This window comes from Parasteatoda tepidariorum, chromosome 4 (genome assembly GCF_043381705.1).
Source record: "Parasteatoda tepidariorum isolate YZ-2023 chromosome 4, CAS_Ptep_4.0, whole genome shotgun sequence".
Lineage (NCBI taxonomy): Eukaryota > Metazoa > Arthropoda > Arachnida > Araneae > Theridiidae > Parasteatoda > Parasteatoda tepidariorum.
In genome coordinates, this window is record NC_092207.1 from 68,457,504 (window position 1) to 68,475,952 (window position 18,449).

Consider the following 18,449-nt stretch of genomic DNA (forward strand, 5'->3'; position numbering starts at 1 on the left):
AAATTATTAAAAAAAATTGGAATATCATGTACTGTGTAAGAACGTGAGCTTCGTTTTTTTTGTTTTTAATTTTCAGTTCATCTTCATAGAAATGTATTATATTCAAATACTCTCTAGAAAAATTTCTCGAAATAGACATAAGATGTTCTGAAAATGAGAACTGTTTTTAAAATACAAATTAGAATGTCATGTATTTTGTAGGAACGAGCGCTTCGTTTCTATTTTTAATTTTCAGTATATTCTGACAAAAGGAGAGCAGCTTATATTTCAAGAAATAACTGAAGAAAGAAAAATGATTTTAGAAAAAACGCTTGCCACAGAATTTTCCTTCAAATTATAATATGCTTTTAAAAATAAAATAATGAAAGTTGATATTGAGAAAATCAAACGTGGAAGTTATTAACGAAACCTCTTTCGCAATTTAAAGTTGTTTTGCATTTTATAACCAGTTTCAGTGTCAGAGAAAAATAAAAGGAATTTCTAATAAGCTCCCTTCGTCTCCTTCATTCATCCGATAATCAGGCTGATTTAGCTGCTCATAATTCCATTTCCCCCAATTATGAGTTTTCAGATATTGATATTATTTTACTCACTTTAATATTAACTTGTGACTCCTGATATGTAAAGTTCTTTAAATTCACTTTTTAAATTAATATAAGAAAAATATTCATTGGAAGTCGAGAACTCGATAATCATACAGAACACCCAATATGTTTCCTTTTATAACTAGGGAGCTATCACTACTCAAAACCCAATCTGCTTTCTCCGTCACTTCAAAATCGTTTTGGCACCCGAGCTCGTTTTGTTCACTTATTTATTAAAATACAATAGTTTAGTACTATGAGAAAAAAAAGGATTATCAGAACTACCAGAATATGATAAAACCTATCTTCTAATCTAATCTAATCTATGGAATCTATCTAATTCTATGGGAGCACTAATTCAAACATTATCTATGGGAGCACTAAAATCTAATCTATGGGAGTCTAGTCAAATCTATGGGAATATATGGGATCTAGTCTATGGGAGCAATCTACGGGAGAACTAAAAAGCTCGGAAATGTTTAGCGAAACGCTTTGGTAATGATTTTGGTAAAATTTTCAATAAAATAAAGTTTTATAACAATTGATAAAATTTGGTAAATGTGTCAAAATTCGGTAAAATTATCATGATACTTAGAACATGACATAAAAACTACATATTTGGTTAAATTTATTTCTAATTTTTATATTTTTTAGTAAATTACAGTAAAATCCATTTTTACAGTACGCAGCTATAGTTATTTAACTACAATAATTCTGATATTTTTTGTAACTCTCACACTCACTGAAACCATTTCAACAGTACGAATTCAAGGGGAACTATCTCCTTCTTTTGAAATTCATAATGGAGTTAGACAGGGAGATGCATTAGCGTGTCTTCTGTTCAACATAGCCTTAGAAAAAGTTATTAGAGATGCTAGTATAAATACTACAGGTACTATATTTAATAAATCAGTGCAGATTTTGGCATACGCCGATGATGTAGATATCATCGCAAGATCTAGGACAGCATTGAGTGAACATTTTTTGGCACTGGAAAAATCAGCTAGAAAAATTAACTTAAGAGTGAATGTGGAGAAAACAAAATATATGTATTGTGGTACAATGGAAACCATCCCTAAATTGTTTAAAATAGATTCTTTTAAATTTGAATCTGTAAAAAATTTTACTTATCTAGGATCAGAAATAAACTATCAAAATGACATCAATCCTGAAATCAAAAAAGGAATAATCGCAGCCAATCGCTGCTTCTATGGTTTAAAATCATTATTGAAATCTCACTTAATAAAAAGGAAGACTAAGATCTTACTTTATAAGGTATTAATCAAGTCAGTTTTGACTTATGCTTCAGAGACATGGACTTTAACAAAAAGGGAAGAGAAGTTGTTAGCAACCTTCGAAAGGAAGGTCCTACGAACCATCTTTGGCCCTATACTCGATAACGACAACTGGAGGAAAACATATAATTTTGAAATACATAGAATCATTGATGGCGATGATATCATTAAATCTATTAAATTAAGTAGAATGAGATGGGCCGGGCATGTAGTGAGAATGAGCCCAGAACGAACAGCATTGAGAGTTTCTAATGCAACCCCCTCCAATAAAAGGCCAAGAGGAAGGCCCAATAAGAGATGGAAGGACTGTGTGGATGAGGATTTTGCCATCCTAAAAGTAAAGAACTGGAAAACGATTGCTGGGAGAAGGGCAGAATGGGAAAAGCGTCTGAGGAAGGCCCAGGCTCACAAAGGGCTGTCGTGCCAATGCTGATGAATTCTGATATTTTACTTTAAATATTCATTTAAAAGTTACGATACATCAGATTTTTTTATCCGAAAAATTTTACGATAAAAGTTCCAGCACTCTTTTTGCCGGTACCTTTTACCGTGCATTTTACAGTATTGCACTTTTTACAATGCAAGCAAACTTTTCTTTTTTATAGTTAAAAAAAAAGAAGAAAAACTTCAATCACTTTCCCAAGGTTGCATGATTTATAAATCAATAATAATTTGTTTGTTTTTACTTCATAATTGAGTTTAATTTTTTTTAACTGCAAGAAAAGATATATAAATTCAATATCTATCGTACAAGGCTTAGCAAATACCATTATACTTAGCTTGACCATTCGAAATAAAAAAAATATTTTGCGCATGAAAGCCATTGGTAATGAAATTTAATAAAAACGAATTTTAATAAAAACGAAATCTAGGGAAATAAATATGTCTGAGATTTGACAGTTTTTAAATTGAAAATTTGAAAGAAACATCCAAATGAAAATACTCAGAATGTCAAGAAAATACAAAATCACATCAGAATTATAATATCTGAACCAGTGCAGTATTTTTTTTTATATTTACATTTTATAAGAAAAGAAAACAATGAGGTAAAGTTTAATATCGCAGTAGATTTCTTTTTGGTAAGAAGGAAATTGAAATTCATATTGCACTCATATGTTGATAGCACGATATTTATTTTACCTTATTGCATTTTTGTAATGCTACCGTGAAATTAAATAATCATATCAAATTCCTTTTTCAAGATTTCCGTATCGTCCACCTATACAAATAGAACGAAGTAATCTTTTTTAAACGTGTATTCTATCTTTCTTTAGTATTCTATTTTTATCCATATCCAAATGAAAGGGGAATAATCGAAAATATAAAGAATTTATATTGTTCTATGAGTATCAGCAATGTTAAGATGCATATATAAATTTCTTTTCTTTTTGAGTGGGAAGATTTTTTTTGGTAAATTAATTTAATTTCACTGTAATATTTAATTTTAACATAAAATTGTATATAGTGTTTTTCGAAATTCATATTTTATGTCAAATTCATGTTGCGTTTAAAGCAATTAAACAATTTGAGGTTTCTTAATGTAGATATAAGAAATTCAGTCGGGCGAGATAGCTCATTGCAGACCAAAGCTTACCATGCCCATTCTTGTTTTCTTGATTTTCAGATTTGGGGTGCAGGAGCAGTTACTCCAGTTAGATGGTCATCCGAACATGGAACTCATAGAATTTATTCTCCAAGCAGTCTAGGTGCAAAGAGTAAACACGTTTAAATATAAAATTATTGTACTCAAAAACTTACAAGTTTGTATTTATTTTAAACTCTAACAACGCTAATTGAACCTAAAGAAAGTAATTATCTAGGCTTATTTTTATTAACGAAAAAAATTGTCTATGTTAATGACTTTCGACATAAGTTTTACTTGTCTATGTTATATCAATTTTGTTTCCAAAATTTTCATTTTTTTTAAGATTAAACTAAAACAATTAAATCTATTTCAAATGTACTTATAATAATTTTTAGTATAAAATAATTAAAAGATTTGATAGAGTTTCAATACACCAATGAATTTTGTTGAAAACTTGTTCTGATTTAAAAGTTTATTTTTCTAAAACTTGAGACTGAATATATTTTCAAAAACACTTGTTGTTTTATTTTAAGAAAAGAAAAATTTTATCATCTGCTTTAAAACTTCTTTCGAATTACAATTCTGACTGAAGTTCATGTTCAAAATTTCGGCATATTTTACTTAAATATAAATGAAACAATTTCAACTTTTATCCAATTAAAAACGCACAGTTGAAATAATCAAAAATAAAAAAGTTCTTCAATTTTGTTTCTTGAAGCTAAATCAATAATGAGAAAGAAAATCATCTTACTGGAAATTTTAACCACAATTTAAAATATGTTTTTGTCGCACCATGACAAAATTATTATTACTATTAATTACATGATCATTATCTTAGGTTTCTCATTAGTATTTCATAAATTTTATTTCATTTTATCTATGATAATAATAATTCATGTTTCTTTTGTACTTTTTTAATTATAATTCATGCTTAAAAATAATTACACTGTTAAAAGTTCCAGATTAAAATTACGGTAAGAAATACTGGAACTGTGAGTGCAGCATCCGTAAAATAAGTTTTTACCATAAAATTTTAAACAGTAAGTCTTGTAGCAGTATTTATTTAACCACAGTGATTCATTAATTTTACAATTACTGTAAAAAAGCAGTGTATCGCAAAATTTTAAAATAAAATAGTAAAATAATAATAAAAGTAATAATAAAAATAATGATAATGATAAAAATAATGATAATAATAAAAATAATGATAATGATAAAAATAATGATAATGATAAAAAATGATAATGATAAAAATAATGATAATGATAAAAAATGATAATGATGAAAAATGATAATGATGAAAAATGATAATGATAAAAGTAATGAAAATGATGAAAATAATGATAATGATAAAAATAATGATAATAATAAAAATAATGATATAAAAAATATAAAATTTCATGGTAAAAATCAATTTTACAATAAAAGTATAGGCACTTAGGGTGCCAGTACTTTTTATTGTACTTTGTCTGCTATTGCTTACAGTGTCGAAAGAATTCATAAACATTTTTCCTTTTTAAGGAACAACTTATAGTTGTTCCATAATAAGTTTCCAATGATTCAGAGATAAGTTAGATATTCTGTTAATTTAAATCAAGTGATATTATGGTTTTGTCTTAAAAAGTAATTGCTTTATTTAGACAGAAACTACTAATATTGTGATTTTCTGCTTGATAATTGAAATAAATCAAAAATATAATTATATTTAAATTGATATCAGCATGTTATGTTAAAAATAACTATTTTCAATTTTTTCTGAAAGTATATAATCATTTTGAAATGTTTTTCTTTTTAAATTATGACTTTCTATTTAAATAAGTGAATATTCCTTTTATGATTTCAAAGCCTATGAATTTAACAACTATTTGGCTCGGGTTTGTGATGCCACAATAGGCATTACCTATTTCCTAGCTTTTAAAATTTCTTTAATCTGTTAAACTTATCTTTTTAACCATTCTTAATCAAATTTTGATTAAATTAAATTATTATTTAATTTTTATCACAGTTTATAAAATGCGAATATAAAATATTTTATCATTTTCTTAACAGTCAATGTAATGGCTAACTTTTTATTTCAATACTGATGTGAGGCTCACTAATTCACTGTCACTACAATATCGGAAAAAAATATCTTTTCAAAACTCTTTATTCTTTATTTCTTATCAGAAAAACGTTTAAATTACACGGTAATACTAATTCTCACTGTCTTTTTGGCGATTTACTTTCACCAAATTATTTTCAAATTTATTATTATGGGGGTTGGCTTTGTTTTTAGCTAAGTTATCTTTTGATAAATCGCCAACCATGGTTCTCTTCCCATGCTCTTAACTGTCCGTTGGGAACAAATCATTCACTTTTAATTTAGAATTATAAGCTTGAAGATTAGGGAAGGGGGCCCTTTTGGGTCTCCTTGTCCCAACCGTTGAATATGAATTTTAACAGAAATTCCCGATATAAAAAGAATAATTTTTTGATCTCTTTAAGGGACTTCTTTTCAGTGTTTTTATATTTTTGAATGTGGCCCTATTCAGTTTAAAAATTTACTCAATAAATAAATTTTTCCTAAGCGAATTTTATTTATTTATTAGAGATAATTATCCATTCATGATTTCTAAATTGAAGTGTGTCTCTCAAGGGCAAAAATATGCTTAGGTTGCTACCTTAACCTGCCACTATAATTAGACTGATGATCACCGCTCAACAGCGGGTAAACACCAAGATGATATTAAAGGTATCTAAAAAATATCAGTGCTTAAAAATATTTTTTATATTCTTACTTTCCTTTTGCTTCCGCAATTTTCAAGCCGGATGTTTTAATCTTAAGTGATCTCTTCTATACTTCCGTCTTTTTGTTATTATCTTATTCAAGAAAATATCTGAGTAGTATAAAAAAGTAAGCAGAAATGATTTTACAATAGTGTACTTGTAGTCAATAGCATTGGCTTTTCAAAAAATGTTCAAGCAAATAATGAGTATCTTATTGTTCCAAACTCTCTTCAGTAAGTTCATTTTGCAATCTATTTTGAACAATTATTATTTTTTTAAAACGTGTTTCGAATAAAAGATAGTGCTATTGTTAATGACTTTTTTCTTCTTAAAGTTGAATTTGATAACGTTTAATGTCATTTTAGAGAAATCGATATAGTGCTGAATTTTTTATTTTTTGATATTTTTCAATCTCAAGCAACGTTGATAATTTAGTTGCTCCAGCCCTTTTGCGATATTGTTATGATGAGAATTTACTTGAATTTTGCATTTAAATATTGCATTTGTCAGGGAAAAACGAAAAATAAAATGATTCAAACGTAAAACTGTCGATAAGATCTTTATTTGAAAATTTATTTGTAAAAATCTATAATATTTGAGTTACATTTAAAATAATAAATTAATTATTATGGTCCTATTTTTTTTAAAAAAAAGTTCATAATAAAGGTAGGTTAAAGAATATATTCCTGATGTAATATGATGTATAGTAATTTATTTAAAACAAGATTTTGTTTTCATCAATACCATTGAAATGTTCAAATTGAAACTTATAATAATCACATCTAAAACATTGTTTTTATCTTTACCCTCAAATTATTCAAAATTAAACGTTTAATAAATGCAATTGAAACGTCATTTTATTTTTATCAATGCATTTAATTTATTCAAATTCGAACGTTTAATAAGTACAGTCATAATGAGAAATTGAAAAAAAAAAATTCAAAATGAATAATTCATTATAATATACGAAAAAAGTGATGCAATGATATACAAATAATACAATATAAATGTATAAAAATTCAAAATACAGTTTTATATGTTTTAGTTTGTTTAAATCATTCAACAGCCAGCAATAGCACTTTATCCATTAGTTTAAATAATCAATATTATCGATTATAAGCACAGGCAATAAAAAAAGCTGGTGTTTCTTTTTGCAAAATTTAACTACTTTTGCTTCTAGTTTTTTTAATTATTTTTATTTTAGATTTAACGGTCGCAACAACTGATGACATGTGTTCAGGACAACCGATGTTGTTTTGCCAAGATCATTTATCAGAAGCGAATTTGACTTTACTTGGAGAGTTTCCAAGTCTAGAAGCGTTAAGGATATTGTGTTTGTAAATGTTTTTTGGTTAATAGTCTTCTTCAACATGAATAATACTTTTAAATATTACTTATTAAAAGTTTCATTAGAGGATAAAGTAGAAATTTTAATTTCTATTTCAGTCTAAGAAATTTATAGATATATTTTTTAATATTTTATATATATTTTTTGATATTTATATTATACATTTATTTTGATATTTTAATTTATATTGATTTTAATTTATATTTTATATTCCTATTTATATTTTATATTATCATGTTTTATTTATTTATATTTTTATTAACACAATTGAATAAGTTCAGTAGTCATTTCATATGGTATTTGATATTTATTGTATAAAAATGATACTAGATGTACAAAATGATATTTCTACTAGCGTGTTGAATTATTAATTGAGCCACGAGATTTTTCTGCAACAATTAGTGCATGTGCAGGATTTAAAGAGCGTTTGCTCATTTTTATTATTTTTTATTGTGCAACTTTATCTAAAACTCTCAAAATAAAACAAATACTTCTTTGAATCTCATGTATGTGAAATATTGAGGATAAATTAAATAACGAGGAAACTTTTTTCAGACTCAAATCAATTATATTACCTAATATAAGACGAAACTCGTAGCAGAAACATAAACACAAAGTGATAAACTGAAATTCACAAAATTATTATTAATAATCCATAACATCGAAATAACTTTTTAATAATTCTAAAAAAAGTTTTTTTTTTATTATTTATATAATTGAAGCATACATCCTTATATTAATCGAATTTTTTTTGTCAAACAAAAAAATGAGTTAACATAAATGTAAACAGATATTTTATTTATCCTGTTTCTTTATTTCAATATTTTTAAAAGCTTACGTAATTTAGGTATAAGTATTTGAATTTAGATTTGAAGATTATTTCGATAACACGTTAAAATGGATTTTAAAAAAATCATTTAGCATGAAATTTAAAATTAAAATTGTAAGAAATATTTTTTAAAAAAATATTAAAAAAACTAAAACAGCACTCATTTTTTTGAAAAATTCAAGTTCAATATTTATATTTCACTTCAAAATAATGCAAAAGTAATAAAATCCGTGTTTAAGCATTAAAAAATTTTTTTTTTTAAATATAATTCTTAATTAAAATTTTTTAAATCTTACTAATTTAACTTGAACTTGTTTTCAGGAAATAAAAAAAACTATGTAATAATAGTAGTAACTGGCCCAAAATGGAAAAGTGTCGGTCATTTTATATTTTTCGTAACTTTCAATAATTATGAGAATTGTTTTTGAATTTATGAAAGCAAAGCTTAAAATTTAGCGGTAGTTATCTTGAGATTAATTTTTTGTGAACGGAATGTCCCATCTTAGCACAGGTACATAATTCCTTCCAGTCGTGTAGTTGTCATAATCAGAAACTAAAAATGCAGCATAAAGAAAAGAAAATTAAATGCCGGAGGCAAGCTTTCAACTAAATTGTATTTGTTTGAGAAGTTGCAGACATTTAATCAAGAACACAGGTTGTTTATGGAATAGATTAAAGCAAAGAACAGTATCATACCTTAGCCACCATTGAACGTAGAGTGAGACGCAAAATTCTAAACAGTACATTTTTCTTATTTTTAATTCCGAAACAACTTTCACGATTTCGCAGAGAACAAATAAAAGGCGCGAACTAAAAAAGAAACAGTTAAGATTATTATCTGTTTGAAATGAATGAGATATACAAAGTTTTGCTCTCCCCAAAAAAGTGTCTGTTATTTAGCGTAAAGGATTTAACAGCTGAGAAATTTCTTATATATATATATATATATTTGATTGTACTGTACCACTACAATTATAATTGTACTAAGTCCTGACTCTCATGAATAAGTATTGTTCAAGCAAAACTTTTTTAAATCGTGTAATTTGTACGAACTGAACAAAAATTCTTGAACTGTTGCAGTCAAAAAAGATGAGCCTTTAGTACTGTATTTATATTACACGCAAAGTACTTTTTAACCGAATTGTATACAGAACTTTTTATCAAGAATTTAAATTTTTTCTTGACCAAGAAATCTACTAATTCAGATTATCATCTGAATTAGTAGATACATTATATACATCTAAATACAAAATATGATAGTTTATAGTTTCTCAATAAAAGTAGCATAAAATTTTTGTTTGTGTTTTATACATTTAAAAACATAATTATTTTTTGGTTCATTTCTGCTTTGCATCTATTAAATCGTTCGGAAAAGGAAAATATATTTTACTAAAAATGTGCGTCAAAACGCTTGATATAAGCTATCCAAATTTGCAAAAATTCTAAAAATAATGGAATTTTAAAATAAATTTCGTTAAGAGTTTGTTCAATGAAGTTTTTGTTAATGTTCAATGAAGTTTTTCAGCTTAATTTGTGTTCAAATAACATTACTGAAATATTATTGTAATTACGAAATTTTATTAATAATATAAATATTATTCATTACATAATATTATTAACATAATAAAATAATGCATTTCATAAAAATTCGATTTCGTGCTTAAATTCAATTTTCAAATTATTTTAAATGTGTTTTCTACTGAAGGAAAAACTTTAGAATTCATTTCATATATTTTTTTTTTCACAACAAGCTTGTAAATAACATTAGCAATCTAAAAAGTGATTTTATATTTAATGAGTTAATGTACTTCAATAAAAGGTGCATTTGAATGAATTAAAATACCGTTTATTGTAAGCATATACAACCTTTGCTGAAACCTAACAAAGCTGATGAATTCCATCATTCTACCATAAAGTTTAACAAAAGTTCTGTAATACTCTTAGAAAGAAAGTAAAGTATATAAAATCGAATGAAAGCAATTAGCTGTGACGTTTACACAGCACATTTTATAAAGTTTCATTTTGCCCAACGAATTGCTATGTCTTATGACAACAAAAAAAGCATAACTTTAGTTGAGGCAGTAATTTTTACTAAATAACACTCTACGATAAGTATTTTAATGTCTCTGATTTGTGAAAAAAGAAAAAACGCCGCCTATTTAAGTGCTCTAGAATTAAAATAGAAAATTTATATATTCCTCTGTGATCATACATACAAAGAATTATTTTTTTCCTGACAAAACGATTCCATAAACTGCAAATATTTGAAAATCGTTTACTAGTTTTCAGTAATAAACCCTGATGTAGTTACGTTTTCAAAATGATAACGTATTGGCATAGTGAACAAGTATATAATTTATATATCAGTACAAGTATATAGTTATTTATGCAGTATTATAGTTAATTAATTTTTTCAAACTTTTTTTATAAAATGATCATAAAAACGGCATATTTTTATTTAACTTTCTTTCTAGTAACTCCAATAAACTTTTCCAAGTAAATAGTTTTAGTTATGTCATGCAATATCAAATAAAGTTTTTAATTGAGAAAAATTTGAAAGTTTTAAAATGTTTCAGTTTTTAAACAATATTAATCCAAGGTTTTTCTGCATTTTAACCTATCAAACATTTTGCTGTGTAAATGTGTTCTACTTTTAAAAGTATAGGAAACTTTACAGTTAAATTCTTTTTGAAATATTTTTAAAACATCTTACATTTTTATAAAAATTACAAATTATTGTACGTGTTTTAAAGTGCATTGCGTGTTTACTAGATTTTTACTTCATTGAAGATATTATGATGAACAAGAAATGAATATTTATATTTGTGGCTATTTTTATACTCCTTTTTAATTTAATAATTTTGCCGCTGAAGTTCTGCAGCTGCATTTTTTAAGAACGCATTTCTGAACTTTTATTTATTTCTTAAGTAAATACGATGATATTATAACTAAATTTCTTCATATGTCAAGTGCGAAATAAAGTAGCTAATACGAAGTAGTAAAAACTTAATTATAAAAACACGAAAGTTTAGAAAAAAATATATAAAAAAATAATTTAACTTTATAAAATAGTTTTATTTAATAAAACATTTATTATAAACTGATATAAATGGTACTTGATTTTCAGCGTAAACTAAATTTAAAAAAAAGAAGAAAGATTTGGGCATAGATTTGTAAATAATCTCATAGAGAAATATTTATTGATATCAGAATTCTGTTTACACAAAATAACGCGATGATACGATCACATTGCAAGCAAAAAATATAATGTATGTGAGATAGTGTATGCGAGATTTGTTTACGGTAAGTTCCTAGAGCGAGATTATTTCCACGTGAAAATTTATCCATGCAACATTATATTCTGCAGAATACAAAGGGCTTAAGATTATTGACATGGAAATAATAAGCACGATTTTTGTAGACTATTTCTCTGTTGGATTCGTCGTAAAACTAGTAGAAAGGCTGGCAGTCAGCCTGAATGGACAACATATAGATACCTTCTACTTTTCAGCCATTTTATATTAGATTTTAATACATTGTTTGTATTTTCTCTTAGGCCTCTGAACAATTACCTAAATTGTCTACAAAATTTTGAAGAAAACTGTGGTTGGATTGACGCAATGCCATTTTCTTCTACCAAAGAACTTTTTGATGTTAAAAATTTGACCTCTGAAATTTGTGAGAATAAATCCGTATTGCACAAAGGTAATATTGCGCAGATTTTATAAATTAAATATATTTCCATAAATATATATTTAATTTATTAAATGTAATATTATAAAGTTCTACGTCAGTAAGTCGGAAATAATAAAGCTTTTACTATTTAATCTCACACGGAGAAAAAAAGTTCGGGCAAAATTACCATACTGTGTAGTAATGATATTTCTAGTAAAAAATACATAATTACTACGAACATAGTTATTAGAACCAAAATATATGGTATTTGAACAATTAATTTAGCAATATTTCCGTTTACATGGTAACAGTTTAATAGAAATTCTGATTTTCAAAATTATGACTGCGCAATTATAGCTGCAGCTGTGGTAATATTCAAAATATTACCGCAGAATTTTGTAAAATTTACAAAGCTAAAAAGTAAATTTAACCGAATAAATAGCTTTTGTACCATGCTCTAAGATATCATGATAAAATTACTGAATTTGCCAAGGTCTACCACATTTTATTACGTGTTATCACATGTACTAAAACGCTATTTTGTTGTTAAACGTGCAGTTGAAAAATGTTTTTAGAAATAGTATATGAAGTTGTATAGCGAAAAAAAAAATTATATTCTACTATTATTATGAGCGCATTCAATGTTTAAGAGACTTTCTTCTTTTATGAATATTTACTTTGCATATTTTTTTTATAAATTTAGATAGCGTTCTTATTTTGATATACAAAAAACGTGTGAAATAAAATCGTGGAAAAAAAAATCTTTTAAAATTACTTTGATGTATGATTGTGATATTTCTGGTTATATATATATATATATATATATATATAACCAGAAATATCACAATCATACATCAAAGTAATTTTAANAATTCTGGTAGAGATGTTACGCATCTTAAATATTTTGGTAAAAAATTTTTCTTAGTAAATATGATCTTTTCAAAGTGGAATTTAATTACTTTTTTACTTTATAATTATCTTCTGTAGGTTAGGAAACAAATTTCCAAATAATTCTTATACATTATTTTAATTACTTGTTTTTAAAAGAAATTTTTTTCTTATATAACTCTAGCTTGTTATTAAATATTTTAACTGTAATCATTCCTCATTATGTGAGATTAATACATTTGTCGCTGTTTTTAGATTATGAATCAAATGCTGAGTGCTTGACTCAACAGAATAATTACATTTCTGACTGTGAAGGATATGCTATGCAAGCAATATACAGGTATGAAAATACTCGTCAACTTCGGATTCGAGAAAGAGATGATCCGCATTCAGATGTGAATCTTCTTTGCCTGTAAGTTTGACTTAAATTTGTTTGAAAACATTTATTTGACAGGACACCCTGTTAAAGTTTTCGAAAAAGTCGATTTTTTTACGTAATGCTAACGGTACTAAAAATTACTCATAGATATGAAAAACTTCAATATGAAAATCGTACATATGCATCGTATCTTTCAGAAATGGAGATACAAAAGAAATACGAAAAACAATTTTCCTCAGAACAGTGATATACATATATAAGGGCTTATTTTCATCAATTTTTCTTGAAATTTTACACAATTTGTAATTTGATTGTGATATCTGTTGCATATAAGAATTTACACAAAATTTTATTTAAGGAATAACCATTTTAAAAAAACTGTAATATTATTTTGGAAACAATTATTCGTAAATTCCATTTTACCGTAAAGTTTTATACCATAATTTTCACAGTAATATTTTTTTAGTTTAATGGTTCTGTTTTTTCAGTATAAAATTACCCTTTATCAGATAATTTACTCCGTAAAATGTTATGATAAAAATGGAATTTAGGTTAAAAAGTATTGGCACCCTGGTTGCCATAAATTTTACGCGATTCCTTGGTTCAGAATTTTTCACAGTGTAAATTTAAAAAAATATATAATTTCAACATGCTAACATTTTTTATTGAGTTTTGCCTCGAATCAAAGCTAAATTCTAAGCAATGCCAAAGTTACATCTGGGCATTGTAAAAATTTGCAATCAAAGTGCGTAGAATAACCACGAGAGAGCTTCTGTTGTCATAGGAAATTACTCCCCAGACCATAACTCCAGGTTTAGGTCCATTGTGTCTAGGCTGGAGACAGGTCAGTAGCAGGCGCTCACCTGGCAATATACTGCTGTCACTGACACCAAGGCAGAACCGACTTTCATCTGGAAATAGGAATCCACTCTGTCCTCCACTCGACACCATTCACGTCGTAAACGGCAGTCGTTTGGTGTGAGTGAAATACAAACTACAGGGCGCCTCGTTCAGAGCTGCATTTGAAGTAGCCAATTTTTAACAGTCCGTTGCATAACTGTCGTACCAACTACAGCTTGAATTTCTGCCGCGTGCCAGCCCAGAATCCAGTCTTCTTGAAACAATACCTTTCCTTGACCACTACTGCCAACAGTCTTGCAGAATGATATTTTTCTCCTTTCAGAAATATCGCGGAAAGAAAATCTACCTTCTAGCAGGCCTGTTACACGATCATGTTCAAAGGTATTCTTGACTAACAGCAACTCACTCTGTCAAAATTGAACGAAAAATAATGCTTGCGAATTGTAGAACACGTAATCCTGGTTGCATGTTTACAGTCGCGCTACTAGCTCTAAACTTATGAGCCAAGTGCAAAATTTAAATAGAAATCATCTTTTAGCTGTATAATCAGGCCTAAGAAATTTAATTTATTTGGCACAGTTTCTTCTTGGTGTTGGGTTTTCTTTCCGTCAGTGTATTTCTAAATAATTAGTGCAGACGACAATTTAAGTCGCTAAATCAGAAACAAAAACTTACTTTCTCAGAAGAAACAAATCTTTTCTTCGAAAGATTCAAATTTCTGACTCCCAAAATATACGGGGTAGCCGCAATCTATGAAATATTGTCCCAGAAATATAGTTTGGTCAAAAGAGTGGTCTAAAGTCTCTTAATGCTAATTTTAGTTTGAATCCCCTTGAACCATAAAGATTGAGTCCTAGAGTATGAAGAAACGAACATTACATCAAAAGGTATTCAGGGAGGTCCATTTTTTTAACGCAAGGTACGCAAAGGAAAGAGCTACATTCGATATTGAATTATTATTATTATTATTTTAAGTTTACATAAAAGTTGGAAAAAAAACTTTTATTTTCTGAAGCTATTTTAAGAACAAATTAATCTTATAACCAGTTCTAAATAATATACATGCTTTGAAATTGAGATATTTTTGCATCATTTTAAGAATTCCTGAAATATGATATTTCTGAATTTTCATTTAAACAGAAAAATGTATATAGAGTACGTATAAACGCTTAAACTCGTCACAATTTTATGAGCGAGCAAAATGTTGAAAACAGAAAACTTTTTATGAATATTATCATACTTTTTTAGTGCAGATAAATGTTGCTTATTTGAAAAATTTAAATGAACAATAATTAATTTTGTTTTACATTTTTAGGCGAAAATTCTGCAAATTTGGATGCATGATTGTTCATGTACAGAAAAACTGTAGTGAATCGGCATATATGACGGTAATGGATATTTTAAGAAGATCTCATGTCTTAGAAAGATTTTGTAGCCAAGATGAAATGGAAATCTTAGAAAATAGATACACAGATTTCTGCGCTGTATAAATACGAAAAAAAAAATTTCTTTGAAGATTATCTAAGAAAATGAAATTGGTATCTCTTAAGTGTAAAGTTCTTAAAAATTTATAATAAAAAGAATAAACATAAAGAGTGCTCTTTCTTCGTATTTTAAAAATCTTTGCTAACGTTGAAGAAACAAAAAATAAATACTAATTATGAACATTTATTTACTTAAAAGAAAACGAAAATGGTATTGAAGTATAATAGACCACTACCCAAAATATCTGAACTGAAAAACATCAAATTTATTGCCAGTTTTATTACTAGAAAAAATTCCAGGTGTTGACAACCAGTAATTTGAACCTCGTGATTTCACTAGGCAATTGTCATATTTAAATAATAATCCAACATATTTATTTAACTCACTTTCACCTAAAACCTATTTACTTATACCGTGCCTCCACATTAAATTTGACTAAGACCTTGCCCATTTCTTTTGACATTTCATTTTCAAATTATTGAATCGAGTAATTTCATTTCCTTTTCTGACTAATAATTCTATTTCAAAATTAATCACCAGTTTGAATTACGGATAGCTAAAACATCGCTAAGAACATGCCAATTTTCTAGGTTTATTTCAAACAACCTCCGAACATTTTCCTCCACGCTTCGAATTTACTGTTCTCTGATATGTTACATTTTCCTATACATCTTACAGCTTTTGCCTCCCTTCAAAAAAGAAATCAGAAAGCTAGTGTATTATATTTCATTTTTAAATTTGGTCTGAAATAAAATAAGATATTATTTTTCAATTGGGTACTTGTAACACGCGAAGAAGACGATCGCAGACACGTAACTTGTAACCTTAGCGCCTGTTGATCGTTTATAAACAAGGTGGCGTGTTAAAGTCTCCTCATAAGTTAAAATGTTAATTAACGTTAAGTTAATTAAATACAGCATTGCGCATTGATTGCTAACTCGTCTACGTCTTTTACTTTACAGAGATATATTACATGTTTATGTATTTTATTTTAACAGTAATTCAATTTTGTTTTGTGTAAGTGGCAATTTCGATGCATAATTAGTTTATTTATGTTCTACATGGCCTCGAGTCTTTTTTTGTGTTAAGTAAAAAATATATAGTGGAAAAGCTTAAATCTTTGTGACGAAATCTTTGGGAAAGAATATAGAACGTGCTACTTAAGAGAATTGTTACTTAACGGGCTTGGCTTACTCGAAATAAAGTGGAAAGTGCAGTTGCTAAAGTAAACAAAGGCCAAGTTTCAACAACCTATAGGGATGATCGAGATATCCACACTACGTTGCTTGCTGGTTTCCCATTATATTGTGGTTATTGCGTAATCGCAGTTTCTTCATCACATCATGAGCCTAATAGTAAAGCAATTTAACTAGTTTCATTTTATTAATTGTATTTCATATTCTTAACTATGTTTCACCAAATCTAGAAAACTCTTTTTCTTCGCTTTATTAACTTATTGCGCTTGACATATATACTTTTCGTAATTAATTTCAGAAAAGGATTCTAAGATAAAAGTGATTACAGAACATCATATTCAAAAATATGCATAAAACATTTTTGAAGGACAATCTTTAATTTTATTACTGACTTGAGTGTCATTCTGAAATGAATGCGATTTTACTATAATGCGTATATATCTAGAAACCACATTTTATAAACTGCTTGACAAACGGATATAAAAAATGTATTTAAAGTTTCAGAATTTAGAGCAACACGTAATGTTGTTCTTGTATGTTTCATGAACTACACTTAAGTTAATTAACTCTGTTAAACGTTTATTTTAACATTTTCAGGTCTGTAAATCACTTATTGCTCTATTATTTTCCTATTATTTTAAGGGACTTGCACATGGAGAAAAAAATTGTAAAATTGTAGTACTGTATAATAAAGACATCCTTAAGCATCCGTATAGCAACGTTACCGTATGAACGGATTAACGGAAATTCTGGTTTTCAAATTTACATTTCTTATTACCACATATTTAGTAAAAATACAAAACTGTAAAGTAAACTTATTCAAATAAGTGGTTTTTGTGCTGTGTTCTAAGGTATTAGGATAAAATTATCAACTTTTATTACATCTAATAAAACTATATTTTATTGTTAATTTTATCATCATTATCAAAGCACTTCAATAAAAATTACCGAGCTTGTGCTTCCATAAAGCCATAAATGTGGTAACTTTTATATATTCCGGTAGTTATGAACATGCTTTTATGTCTCATTGCACTAGTGTTTAAAAATAGTATAACGTTTTGTGCTATTTAATTATTGGAATTGTAAAATAAATAGAAGTTGAAAAAGATGCAATATCGCACATAATAAATTGTAGTATATAATCAAATTTCAAACTATTAAAATAACTAAATAGAATTAGAACATCTATTTAAATTCACTTTATTTTCAGTGATACAAAATATAAGAAAGTAATCAATATTTTGACTTTTTCTGAGAAATAGAATTCTTATCATCTACTTGTAATGCCCTTCTAGAAAAATTAGAATTCTAGATTCTAAAATGTTACAAATTGCTTCAAAGAATCTAATGTTAAAATGTTCTTATTCTTTGAAGAAAGTATTTTCTTTTTTTCTTCTTATTCAATTTTATAGATGTGGAGATTTTAATAGTTACATTTGAAAGAGCCTTTTTCAAACGGGACATCAAAAAAAGCGTACTTTGTTCGAAATCGGTTCTGAAATGTTCCAATCTCATTCTTTGATTCTCATCTTTTGTTTGTTCCATTTTTCTAAACTTG

General features: G+C 27.0%; 1 protein-coding gene across 2 annotated transcripts; it reads left to right on the plus strand.

Moving 5' to 3' along the window:
- The first annotated feature begins 3,491 nt into the window (after positions 1–3,491).
- On the plus strand, positions 3,492–15,803 carry LOC107446454 (uncharacterized). Of its 2 annotated transcripts, XM_043049262.2 has the most exons (6): positions 3,492–3,585; positions 6,053–6,195; positions 7,435–7,567; positions 11,964–12,112; positions 13,226–13,382; positions 15,526–15,803. In XM_043049262.2, exons 3-6 carry the CDS (start codon positions 7,461–7,463, stop codon positions 15,698–15,700), a joined length of 588 nt encoding a protein of 195 aa, XP_042905196.1. In that variant the 5' UTR covers positions 3,492–3,585; positions 6,053–6,195; positions 7,435–7,460; the 3' UTR covers positions 15,701–15,803. The 2 variants fall into 2 exon arrangements, with proteins under 2 accessions (XP_042905196.1, XP_015916607.2); XM_016061121.3 differs by lacking the exons at positions 3,492–3,585; positions 6,053–6,195 and adding an exon at positions 6,313–6,463.
- Positions 15,804–18,449: the final 2,646 nt, after the last annotated feature.

Bases quoted from the DNA above. Each gene is read 5' to 3' on its own strand.
- LOC107446454 (XM_016061121.3), top strand. From the start codon at position 6,418: ATGTTCAAGCAAATAATGAGTATCTTATTGTTCCAAACTCTCTTCA. The intron at 6,464-7,434 runs GTAAGTTCATTT...TTTTTATTTTAG, and splicing joins ATTGTTCCAAACTCTCTTCA to ATTTAACGGTCGCAACAACT. The intron at 7,568-11,963 runs GTAAATGTTTTT...ATTTTCTCTTAG, and splicing joins GCGTTAAGGATATTGTGTTT to GCCTCTGAACAATTACCTAA.